This window comes from Thamnophis elegans, chromosome 7 (assembly GCF_009769535.1).
Source record: "Thamnophis elegans isolate rThaEle1 chromosome 7, rThaEle1.pri, whole genome shotgun sequence".
In the NCBI taxonomy this organism is placed as follows: domain Eukaryota; kingdom Metazoa; phylum Chordata; class Lepidosauria; order Squamata; family Colubridae; genus Thamnophis; species Thamnophis elegans.
In genome coordinates this window covers 24,316,880-24,329,735 of record NC_045547.1, presented here as the reverse complement: position 1 = coordinate 24,329,735, position 12,856 = coordinate 24,316,880, and the positions used below count along the sequence as shown (strand labels likewise).

The following is a 12,856-nucleotide window of genomic DNA, read 5'->3' as shown; positions in this document are numbered from 1 at the left end:
AAAGTCTGCAATTGCAAAATTTACATCTTATTCAAACTATTGTATATCTCTAAAAGCAGATTTTCTTTATTTCTGATCTTATGACTAAAGTGCATATAATTAAACCAAGAAAATAAAACTCTTGGTTATCATTGTGCAGCTGGTTCTCTGAACAGCATAAGTGTGAGAGGGATATGGAAGATCAGACTGATGTAAGAAGAGTTGCAATGCAAGACTTACACCTTTTCTCAGTATATTCCGAGGGCGACAACTGTCCCCTCGCAAAGCATGTGTTGTAATATCACAACATTTTTTCCATCATGAAAGCGGTAACATCTTACGGATGCTGCCGTTTCTGTTAAAAATCTAGTCTCTAGAGTAGATCTCCGAAACTCATCATTGTCATTTAATGACCCCATAATCTCTTGCAGGGTGGAGTCTGGGCAACTGAATGGAGCTAGCAGAGTGTTTTAATGGCTGGATGCTCTTCCTGTCACCATTGCGGAGTTTTGTTCAGCAGATATATTCTCAATGGGCTCAGAGAGAGAAATATCTGCTTCTACTTAGGATCAAACTCATATCCAACTGATTGTGAGGCAAGAGCTCTACCTCTAGGCCACAGCACCACTCCAGTAGAACTCTGAAACTGATGGCTAATAATTATGCTGGGTAGAATGATGGGCTTATATTCCATCATGTCTGGAAAGTGCCAGATATGAAAAGTTTCCTTAAGACTATTTGGGCCAAAAAAAAAAAAATATGACCATCCCACTTCAAAAAATGCAGCCTTGGAATAAGCAGCAAAGCGACATTACAGAGATGACTCCTAGTTAAAGCCAAAGATTAATGTTGATTCATTTGTTCTCAATCCTACTCTCCTTTAAACCCAACAATTAATGCACTATTTAATGTTTACATCTGATGAATTGCCTAATTAACTGAGAGCACAGATACATTTATGGTAGTAGGGCATCCTCTTGGGGAGTCTGGCATAAAATCCTGCTTACTGAAACCAATGGGATTTTTCTGAACACAGTCAATTAATGTAAATCTTTTCTAAGCGCAGGACTCTAGATAAATAAATTACAGCAAATTCCATGATAATGAATACTGGCTTCACCTGATCATCATGATTGAAGAATCCTACTCTGAAGGACAATCCAAGCATGGTTGTCTTGAACATTCCATTATGCAGGTCATTTTTCAAGAGCTTCTCTCCCAGGATAATATGATACCGGATCTGATCTTCATCCTGTGGTTTCCAGGAATAGGGATTATTGAATATTTAAGCAGGGTGTCAAATTTCCATTTTTTCTAATAAAAAGTTGTTTGTCAGCAGATGTTATTACTAATTACCTTTTGACTGGGTGTAAGGATTTTAATTTAGAAAGAGAGAAAGCTTATGGTGTCATGATAGAGAGATCGTAACTTACGACAGGAGCACACTTTCTGGATTATCTGCTAAATAGGATTTGTAATTTTTAAAATTACAAACCCCTATTTAATTCAAAGACTCCAATGAAAAAAACCATTCAAGTCATATATTATATTAATTATATCTCTAACAGGAACTTTCTGGAAAAAACCCAACCATTCAGAATTTAAATATGTATAAAACATAAATGCCAGAGCCTATTTATAGGCTTACAATTTCTTTCTACTTGCGTCCCACTGCTTTTGGCAGAGAGACAAGAATAGGGTAAAAAGCTTGTTTGCCCTTTTATCAGAAAAACTGTAGAATAGAAAAGATTAAGATGTTTTTCCTCCCCTGTATGATTCTTCCTCTAGAAGGCAGACTCTACATTTCTTTTGGATTTAAATAAAACATGACTTGCATTTGATTCTAAGACAGAAATGTTCTGTCTTCATTTTTATTCAGATAAACTGAGTTTGAGAGTACTGGGTCCACAATGGTGTAATCAAAGGTCCGTCTATTTTTGTATAGGTGTCACATAAAAAACAGATACGACTTTTGACAGCATTGTTGTGGCCACCATCTTGACTTTTTTTTTTAAAGCATAACTGTGGATGCCCCCAATGTATCAATTTACTATCTGCTCATCCGTATTTTATAAAAGCAAAGTGGAAGTTAGTTTTAGAAGAATAAGTGATTTGGTTAATAATCACAAACTCAGTTATCACTTTGTTGCACTGCTCCTGGTTTTTTTAAGTTAACATTTTTATTGAGTTATAACAGGGCTGTCAAACTCATAGCTGGTGGGCTGGAGGTGTTATGCCCACGCCCGGTTTAGCGAAGGGGAAAACAGTTGTGATACGTCACGTGATGCTGCCATGATGATGTGAGTTTGACACCCCTGACTTGTAAGATAAAATAAGATACAAAATACAAAAGAAAATAGGAAAATAGTGGAGAGGAATGTGGGGGAGAGAAGAGTGAGGAAGGATTAGGAAAAAGAAAAAGAAACATTGACTTCTGATTCTCTCTGTTGTAGTAAAATATGGCATTAACATCAATCACAACTTTTTGTTTTTTCATAATAATATAAACTAACCATTCCTATAGTGTTCCTGATTTGTTTTATAGAATGGTGACAGATTTTTCTGTTCAATCACCATCTATTCTGGATTTTGAATACTCCCCTTAATTCTGTTTTTCTATCTTATCATCCTCTTATAATTTATTCATAAATCAATTCATTTGGGTTCATTCTGATGCAGAATTTTGGCAACCCAGAAATAGAAAATGACAAAGTGATCTACCTCTCCTGGGAAATTGATAACAACATGCTTGATGGCTGCAGAAAGCTGCCTTACCATGCTAATTTTATTTGGACCCAATACCAAAGAGCCAAAGACAAATTAAAAATCATGACAGGTAGTCCTTGACCAATGACCACAATTTAGCCCAACATTTATGCTGCTAAATGAGACAGCTGTTAATTGAATTTTGCCCCATTTTATGACCTTTCTTGCCAGAGTTGTTAAGTGATTCACTGCAGTTATTAAGTTAATAACACGGATGTTAAGTAAATCTGGCTTCCTCATTGACTTTGCTTGTCAGAAGGTCACAAAAGGTGATTACATGAGCCTGGGACCCTGCAACCGTCATAAATGCAAACCAGTTGCCAAGCATCCAAAGTCTGATCATGTGACCATGGAAATGCTGCAGTTTGTAAATAAGAAAAATAGTCATGTCATACTTTTTTCAGTGCCCTTGTAACTTCGAACGGGGATAACAAATGGTTATAAGTCAAGGACTACCTGTATGGAGTTCTAAACCAAAGCCATGGTTCAGTTAGTCAGTCAGTTTAGATAGGCAGAGTTAATGCATCTCACCCAGACACTGCTTATTTAGAATCTCAGAATCTCATAGAATATGCTAACCTTATGCCAGAATGATAATTGGTACCGCCATAGTTTCAATTATGCTCGTGAAGCTTCCCTAACCTGCTCCCGAGTTGCCATAGGCAGGGGGATGGGGAATCGAGCCTCGCAGCTGCATCAAGGAATTTGCACCTCATTCAAAACAATGTGCATCCTAGCCGGCCAAAGTCAAGGCCATCTCCACAGAAACCAGTAATGGCTATGACCCGCGAAATTGCTTTGTTGGGGAATGTGATTGATGGCACACCTTGGGAGCAGGGGGAAGCAGGGTCAGAGGCAAGGTGAGTCGGGTCAGAGCTGGCTTCACTTGGTCTGTGCTGACATATTGCTCCTAATAAATAACTGGATATCTCTTGAAAACTGCCTTGAGGCTCCTGCTTTTATTAGGGCATCAGTTGGAACCCTGACACTATCCTTATGCCAGAATGCTCAGCAGTACTGCCATGGTTTCAGTTTTGCTCTGAGCCATTGGACAGTTAACAAACAAACCTCAGTTAAAGATATTTTCTTAAGGAAAGGTTTGGGAGTTAATACATACTAGAGATGCTGACTGTTTTTCCTTCAGGTAACTTTCAATGGCGTTATTACTTGGAGCAAAAACCGAGTACATGGGAGAGGCTTCTATTACATTTGCCAGATTGTAGTGCTGTTATGGAAACACAAATGCAAAGTTATGAAATAAGTTTGTTTGATTAATAGGGGGCAATTTTAATAAGAACCTGATGATTTACAATGATATAGTTCCTGAAAATGGAGTAGTCCGGCATCTGTTCTAAGCGAGGAAGCAGTTTTGGCAAAGAGCCACTCAGTCCTCTAAGAGGGGCTAGAACCTGCAATGCAAAAAAAAAGAAAGAAAGAAAGAAAGAAAGAAAGAAACCACAACGTCAGATTCAGACAATTCATTTTGCTGCAGTAAGGTCCTATCTACTGAATATCATAGGAAAAAGAAACAGTGTTCGGTATATATTTGTCATTCAAGAGATTTTAGAAAATATATTCTGAATTTAGCAAAATGAAAGTGCTGCTAGGGCTAAAAATATTTGCTTGATTACCAACAGAGAAGGACAAAGATTCACTTTATCCCAAAACAGAACAGTTTTGTACAAATGCCAAATTCCTAACAAAATGGGTTGGGTAATAATAGGTATGAACTTTGGTCAAAGAAGGGATGCGGTGGCTCAGTGGCTAAGATGCCTGTCGATCAGAAAGGTCGGCAGTTCAGTGGTTCAAATCTCTAGCGCCGCGTAATGGAGTGAGCTCCTGTTACTTGTCCCAGCTTCTGCCAATTTAGCAGTTCGAAAGCATGTAAAAAATGCAAGTAGAAAAATAGAGACCACCTTTGGTGAGAAGGTAACAGTGTTCCGTGTGCATTTGGCATTAGTCATGCCAGCCACATGACCATGGAAACATCTTCGGATGGCACTGGCTCTTTGGCTTTGAAATGGAGATGAGCACCAACCCCTAAAGTTGGGAATGACTAACACATATGTGCGAGGGAAATCTTTACCTTTTACCTTGGTCAAATAATATCATTATTTTAAAACTGTATTTTATATGGTTTACTAAAAGGAAGTTCTGCTAGTGGAAGGGGAAAAATAAATCACAGTTCACAATCAGGCAGCACTAAATTAGAAGTAAAAATGTTATCAAACATTATAGTGAATAAACTTTCAAAAAGTACAGAATGTTCTCCCAGTTGGATGTACATAATAACTCGGAGGCATTTAAGAAAAAGAAATATTGATAATACCTTATCTATTATATGAATAATCCCATTTGTGGCTGCAATATCACCAGATATTATGTTAGCTCCATCAATTAAAACATTCTGGAAAAGAGAGGACAAAAGTGGCTTAATTAAGATGCATAAAATTTGCTGGATTTCTAATCAAAAATGACTAAGTAGGAAATTATCTTTTTCCAAGGATACTCTAACCCAGACTTTTGTTAGCAAATTGGGTGTGTAATCCAAACATCCCAAAGGGGCTTTTCCCAAAAGGCAACTGACTTTTTTTTTCTTGAACTGAAGAAGCTTCTTGGATTTGTTTTGGATTGAATTTGAATTGAAAGCATTTTCAAAGGAAAAAAAAACTCGAGAAAGCCCAATTGCCTTTTTAAAAAAAAGCATATTTAGGACATGCCATATATGATTGAGAATCTGCGTAGACATTTAGCTGTACAATCCAAATGTTCCCTTCTATTTGCAATTTTCCATTTTAAGCCATATCCCTTTTATAGATAAATGGTAAAAAAAATTATGCACATTTTGCTCCCATTTAATTGTCATCTTGATTTTTGCATCCAGGATCTGGCAGCCCAAATTCTGTAATATATTAAGGTTAACCCTAGATGTATAGAACAAAACCACTCTTCTTCCTTTCTCATCTGAGATTACAAGATTGGGCTCATTGGTAACATGTACATTGAGTTGCCAAATGTAACACTCCTCTGTGGCTTTCAACAGAAGGAAAAAGTACAAAAAATAATAATGATCTTTTGGGGAAAACCAGTTTCAGCTCTGTGGTCCCAAAGTCACATTTCAGCCTACAAAAGATTTCTCATTTTGGCTCTTTGGAGAAACATGTTTAAATTCAAGAGTACACAAGTTTAGCATATCTTTTCTTAACACATATGAGAGGAACAGCCTAAAGTGATGGGTTGCAGTATAATGGCCAACGTACCCCATCTCTTTCCGACAATGATAGGAAGTTGTCCTGCAATGTCCTTGCAAATGCATTAGACTGTGTCATGGTTTGAAGATCCTCAACTCTGTATGTTCCATTTAATATGTGGTGCCTAATGGGAGGAAGCATATTTAAATGATGTAAAGTATTGATTTGCTTATAGAGAGTTGCGTCTTTCTGAATCCAAAACTATTAGCGTGGGGCCAATTCACAGTTTACAGCAGCACTAATCAAACTATAATCATCTCCATCATATAGTATCTGCAAATATGTTCTTCTAACTAGGTGGTAAAGTCTTTTCTGTAAATGGGGCCCCCTACTATGTAGTTCCTTGCCATAATTTCACAGTCCTATGGAAGGTAAGTAGTTGAATCCACTGTTATATTTTCAAGTAAATAATCACATCTTTTCTATGCAATGCCAGTCCTTTTTTGATTTCATCTTCTTGACCATGCTTTGTTCTTTTCATTTTACTTCATTTAGTTTTGTTTTTTCACTTGTTATGGTATTTGTAGCCTCCCATAACTTTCTTTCATTATTAATATTTAATTCTTATATCACACTGAATATTGATTTTTCTCTCCAAGGCAACATGTATGGGGAAGTCTTTTCTTTTGAACCCCCACAAAAACAATCCTGTGAGGGAAATTTGCAGAGGTGGTATTCAGCAGGTTCTGACCACTTCTGGAGAACTGGTAGTGGAAATTAACTATCTATTAACTATTAACTATTATCTCTTAACTATGAGAGGAGTCCTAGTAGATAACCCTTTAAGTATAAGCTAGCACTCTGCTACAGCTTCCAAACAGAGATTGTATCAAGATCTGAAGTGTTAGTACTGCTTTATACTGCTTTGGTAAAACCACACTTGGAATACTGCATCCAATTTTGGTCACCACCATATAAAAAAAGATGCCAAGAATCTAGAACTAGAAAACTTTCAAGGTCCCTTCCAACTGATTCTGTTAAAATAAATGAATAAGCCTATGACATGCTATGAGCTTTCTGACTAAAGAAAATCTTGAAAGTGGATCTTAGTCTAGCATTTTGTTGTTTCATGCCAGCAAACTAATAAATGAACTGAATGTTCATTTATGAATAATGGATGTTCAGGGAAACATAGAAAAAGACATCTGAGCTGCTAAAATATGGGTTGCTTCTCATGTGTTGTCCTATTGCATCACTGAATCACCATGAGGCTTGAAAGCATACCTCTGATATAAAAAGACAAAAAACAAATTACCATATTTTTCAGAGTATAAGACGCATCTTCCCTCCCTAAAAGAGGGTGAAAATTTGAGTGTGTCTTATACGCTAAATGTAGCCCCACCCACCCACCGTCCCCCACCCTTTGACCTCTGCCTCCCAGCAATTTACCTCCTTGCAGCAAACGGGGAAAATGGGGCTTGCGGAGGCTGTAATAGGCTATAGCAATCCCTGAAGCCTGAAACAGCTGATGATTGGGAAGTGTGCTTACATTGAAACTGAAACTTGCAGTTTGCTCCAAGAGGCAAATTGCTGGGAGGCAGAAGCAAAAAAAAAAATTCTTGTGCTAATCAGGCTGTTTGCTGAAAGAAGGTAAGTCAATAACTATAAATGCATATAGAATGTTCAAATTATTAGACCTAGTTTATAAAGACTGCTTTATTATTGTTGTAGACAGCTCAACAAGATGAAGAAACTTTAAAATAAATGCTTGATCTGAAGAGGCCCAGTGCTAGTGTATCTTCTTTTAAATAGCAGAGAATAACTATACTTCCAGAAAGCACATTAATTTTAACAGCATCTGTACAAGTATAGTCTGAAATGTAATACTACAAACAATGTATATCATCTGCATTGTTTACTGTTTGTTGCAAGGAGGCAAATTGCTGGGAGGCAGAAGCAGATTTTTCTCCTTGTTTTCCTCCCCTAAAGCTAGGTGCGTCTTATACTTTGGAGCGTCTTATACTCTGAAAAATACGGTAAGTAATACAAGACATTCATAGAAACTTAACTCCTACCAGAACGAGAACCTTCTAATTCTGAAGTAAATATAGTAGTTATCTCCTCGCTTGCCCAGGGGAGAAAAACAAATACATTTTTGCTAATTTTATAAAATTGAATTCTGGGTTCAAATACAATGAAAAAAGAAAAATTTTCTTTGACTTGAACTTCAGGATTCCTGATCATTTCATGAACCTATAGATTTCACGGTATGAGTTCAACATTTCTTTTTTCCTGACTTTTCAGTTTAGTGTCTTGCTCAAGGATATTTTGGATTCCAATACTTCACATTCCAATATTAAAGATTGGTAAAGATCAACAGATGATGCCACCTCTTGTGATAAATCTTTAGATGCTGACCACAGTTGTTCTGAAGTCAGGTGATGCCTAAATCATTTAAATTAAATTAAGTTATTTCTAGTCAGGATGTAAAGAAAGGTTTAAGACCTAAAAAAGTATTTTAGAACTACCTAAAAAAATGTGGCATACCTAAAAAAATACTGTATTTTTTGGAGTATAAATGCACCATTTTCCCTTCAAAAAATAGACTGAAAATCTAGGTGCATCTTATAAACTGAATACAGCATTTTTTGCCTTCCAAAACCCTACCCCCATCACCAAAATGGCTGTGCATAGCCTTTAGGAGGCTTCCAGAGTGCTCCTGGGGGCTGGGGAGGGCAGAAATGAGTGAAAAATGGGTCCCCAGGAGCACTCTATAAGCCTCCTAAAGGCTATGCATGCCCTTTTTTTGGACAAAATATGGGCCTGTTTTTGCACAAAACAGGCCATTTTTTTGCTCATTTTTGGCCCACCCCCACCCCCAGGAGCACTCTACAAGCACTCTAAAGGCTATTCAGGCTCTTTTTTGGAAACAAAATGGGCCCATTTTTGCAAAAAACTGGCTGTTTTGGGGAGGTATGCAGAGTGAAAAACGTTTTTTTATTATGCCTCTTCAATATCTTGGTGCGTCTTATACTCCGAAAAATACGGTATTTTCATAGGGATGCCACAACTTCCCACTTTTAGCTCCTCTTGCTAATGTGCAATTTGAGTGATGACTTTGCAGACAAATGTGTTATAAGAATTAAGGTTTCTGTACAGTGTAAAAGAATTTCAAACTCTATATATGAAATAAACAGAATAATAATTATGACCAAAATAATTTAACATACTTGGTTAGGAACAGAATGTTCTCTTGGGATGTCCAAAAAGCAGCTGTATATTGATCCAAGTTTTGAATAGCTTGCCGAGAAGGTGCCAGGATAGTTATATTGCTCATATCTGTCAGCAGAGTTCTTATTGGAGATGTCTGGAGGCACAGAATAAAATGAATCGTTATTACTAACTGATTTTTTTCCCTACAGGTGAGGAGGATTCCATTTTTTAAAATTATAATGCAATAGTAAGATAAAAATGAAAGGACTTCAAAACTACAACAGCAGTTGAATGTTGAGAATTCTGAAAATCAACGAGACCTTTTTAGAAGCAAAGAATCAATGTCAAGCAGTTGAAGTTGTTTTTACAGTAATTTTGATTATTATATTTAATTTTGAGGGGACGTGTGGCTCAGTGGCTAAGACGCTGAGGTTGTCGATCAGAAGGTTGGCAGTTCGGCGGTTGGAATTAATAGTTTTGAAGAGTTACTCACATTAAACCATTCAAGAAAGCCAGCTGTGCCTGACAGAGAAGTCAATTCCTAAACAGGAAAAATAAATAAATTACATTAGCAGTCATTATTATCATTATTCAGTGATGTACTTGGTATGTATAAAGGCTCATAACAACTGGCTTCCTGATGCTTTGGTAGAATCTTCCTTTGTACATACAGTTGAGTTCAATTCAGGAAACCTCAGGATCGCTAAAATCCTAATGTCTAAGAAAGAATTCCTTTTTTCCCCTCTCTCATAAGAACTGCTTATTAACCTAGAGCTGTGGTATTCTCTGGATGACTTTATTGGCACTTACACAGACATGTATCCCTGTATCTGTACAGACATCACTGAAAAATTCTAGAGCTCAACTGCATTTTGGTAGAAACACTGCACATATCTGAAAAGACACCCATTATTTACCTCAGTTCCTGCAGCAGACACATTTTTAGTATAAGTCTGCCTGTGAGTGGTTGATGAGTGGACCATTAGTCCCCTCACCGAGTAAATATCTGAATAGTCAGATATTTACTTGAAGAATACAGTTACAGGTTCTTCAATTTTTGGGGGGTTCTACAAAACATTGGTTGATGTGTAACAATATGTTATTGAAAAAGCAGGTATATAATGGTACATCTAATAGCAGGGCCAGGTCTATATGCATCCACACAATAATGACAGAGAAAGGATAAGATCACATGTATATGATACAGTGCAAAACTCCAAACTTCTACAATTGGAGTGTCCATTTCCTTCACTGAGTGGATCTCTAATGTTAAAGATAGAAGAAGCTTTAATAATTGTAATATACAGTACATAATTATAAGTCACAAATGTTATTCAGTGATAAGATTTAGGGTGATCCTATATGCCACAATTTACAATGACTGATGATCTGAATGATGAAGTGCTACTTGAAGCATGGAAAGGAGATCTAGAATGTGGGGCAGATGACAGCATATGCCAGTGATGGTGAACCTTTTCAACACCAAGTGCCCCAATTGGCATGTGCATCGCCAGCTGGTCTTTGCGCATGCTGGAGCACCGGAAACTCAAAGACCAGCTGGCCAGTGCACATGTGTGTGCCAGAAACCAAAAAAGCAGCTGACGATGGCGTGGGTGCCCACAGAGAGGGCACCCACGCCATCTGCATGCCACCTCTGGCACACGTACCATAGGTTCTCCATTATAGGCATATGCCTTTGAATAAGGTGTATAGCTACCAAAAGCTTGTTATCTGTTGCAATGTTGGCAGATTTTAATGCTACATCTTGTTATTGCTGGGTATGGGAAGAACCTTTAAAGAAATGATACCATTCAATAAATAAGGAAATGTCCAAGGGAGAATTGGTATTGTGGCAGGTCTCTGTACTGATGCTCTTGTAAAGGAAATTCTTCAGTTTTGCAAATAAATCTTTAGCTGGTTGATCCTGACTATAAAAAATATATGAGAGGTGGGATTCCAACTGTTATACATAATTCACTCCTGTTGGATAATTGAGGCAGTCCACTAATATATTCTTGGTATAATAAAAGTTTATAGGGGTAAAAAAAGCATCTCTGGTGGTGCACCAAATACATGCTAGAGTTATGTGCAATAATGTTGAATATCTAATCTGATCCTATTTATTCAGATAAGAATAACAAATGGGTGGGGAACGTATAGTTGAAAAAGTAATAGAAAATGATTAGGTTAAAATATTGTAGGATTTCCAAATACAAACTGATAAAGCCTTGTGCATAATACACCAGATGTAATTGTTGAAAAGAAGAAAGTGTGAATCATTGATGTGGGGATAGTAGAATAGAGAAGATCACAAAGTATCAAGTTTTTTTCTCTTTAAATGTTTTATTCATTTTCATTTTCAATTTTGTACATTCACTTATATACTGTATATTTGCAATAATAATAATATAATAGTAAGAAAAGAAAAACCCCAACCTAAACACAACTCATAAACCCAACCTATCGCTTTCATACACCCCTTCTTCTCCCCCTCCAACTTTCCTTTCTCCCTCCAATGATCACCCCTCCTACTTCCCTTTCCCCTCCTATCTTCCTTTCTCGCCTTCCTCACCCTCCTTCCCCTCTCATCCTCCTTACATTCCCCTCTTCCTCCCTCCTTACTTCTCCCTCTTCCTTTCCTCTACTTCTCACTATGGTGCATTTCTCTATTCCTTAATCTATTCAGTTACGCTAAAAAGAAAAAAGAAAGGAAAAAAGCAAAAAGAAAAAAAAAGAGAAAAATAAAAAGAAAATATAAGGATCAACAGTATACAAGTGTATTCTTCTTATTCTATATATTGAAACTATGCCTCCACCCGCCCACCCACCCCCAATGAACCCCCCTCCCTAACCCCCTCCGACTTCCCAGGTCCCACACCCGGCACCGTTCAGTACCATTCACCTTCAAAATATCTTATTAACAATAATAATGAAAATAAAATAAAAAGAACACTCCGAAAAAGAAAAAAAAAACGAAAAAGTAAATAAAAAAAAATTTTTAAAAATCTTTTGCATTATGCTCAGCCTCCCATCATTCTTAAAATTTAAACAGTGTGAATCATTCCATTTATATTTTGTCCTCGTCCCTTACTTCTTTGATATTTACCCCCATCTTCCTGTAGACTCTCCAGATAGCCTTTCTTAACCTTATATTCAAATATTAGTTTATACAAAAATCAATTTATCTTCAAATACAGAGTATCAAGTTTTGAAAATTGAATTAGAAAGACCTCACAGAAGTAATACATATATATACTAATGATGAAACCTTGTCTCTCATATACATTCCATGATTAGTCCCAGTGATGAAAGATACACCTACCCACCACTGCATCATGTTACCCAGAAAAATATATAGATGTCTTCTGTGGCCTGGAATGTCTCCATCAATTTCAACTTGGTACACAGATTACTTACTCTCTGGAAACAAATAATGGGGTAACACCCCCCCAACACCCCTGTGGTCTGTTAAGATACAGCCTGCTGTGCTCTAAAACAGCTTCTACTGTACTGCCATAAAATGGCTTCTACTGTGCAGTGCTGTGGAGTTGCCATGGTAATGGCTTCACAGTACTCCACAAGGGGGCTCCCTCTGGTAAGGGGGTAAAGCCAACATGAAAAATTGCAGCGAGGTTCATGGAAGGAGGATTGGGATAAATAAATACCCGGGCAGCACCAGGTTATCTGCTAGTAGTTGATAAAAAGAT

The 12,856-nt window shown here is 37.2% G+C and overlaps 1 protein-coding gene across 4 annotated transcripts in view; it reads right to left on the bottom strand.

Annotated features, from left to right (window-relative positions):
- The window catches only part of STAB2 (stabilin 2), a 100,661-nt gene that overhangs the window by 45,323 nt on the left and 42,482 nt on the right, over positions 1-12,856 (bottom strand). For 3 of the 4 annotated variants that reach the window (XM_032220784.1, XM_032220785.1, XM_032220787.1), the window contains 7 exons: positions 9,643-9,690; positions 9,167-9,303; positions 6,006-6,120; positions 5,075-5,152; positions 4,056-4,154; positions 3,863-3,970; positions 1,100-1,231 (listed from right to left, as the gene is read on the bottom strand). In XM_032220784.1, coding sequence (XP_032076675.1) covers positions 1,100-1,231; positions 3,863-3,970; positions 4,056-4,154; positions 5,075-5,152; positions 6,006-6,120; positions 9,167-9,303; positions 9,643-9,690 — 717 coding nt within the window. The remainder of the gene's footprint in view (positions 1-1,099; positions 1,232-3,862; positions 3,971-4,055; positions 4,155-5,074; positions 5,153-6,005; positions 6,121-9,166; positions 9,304-9,642; positions 9,691-12,856) is intronic. The other variant, XM_032220786.1, reaches the window with a different exon arrangement.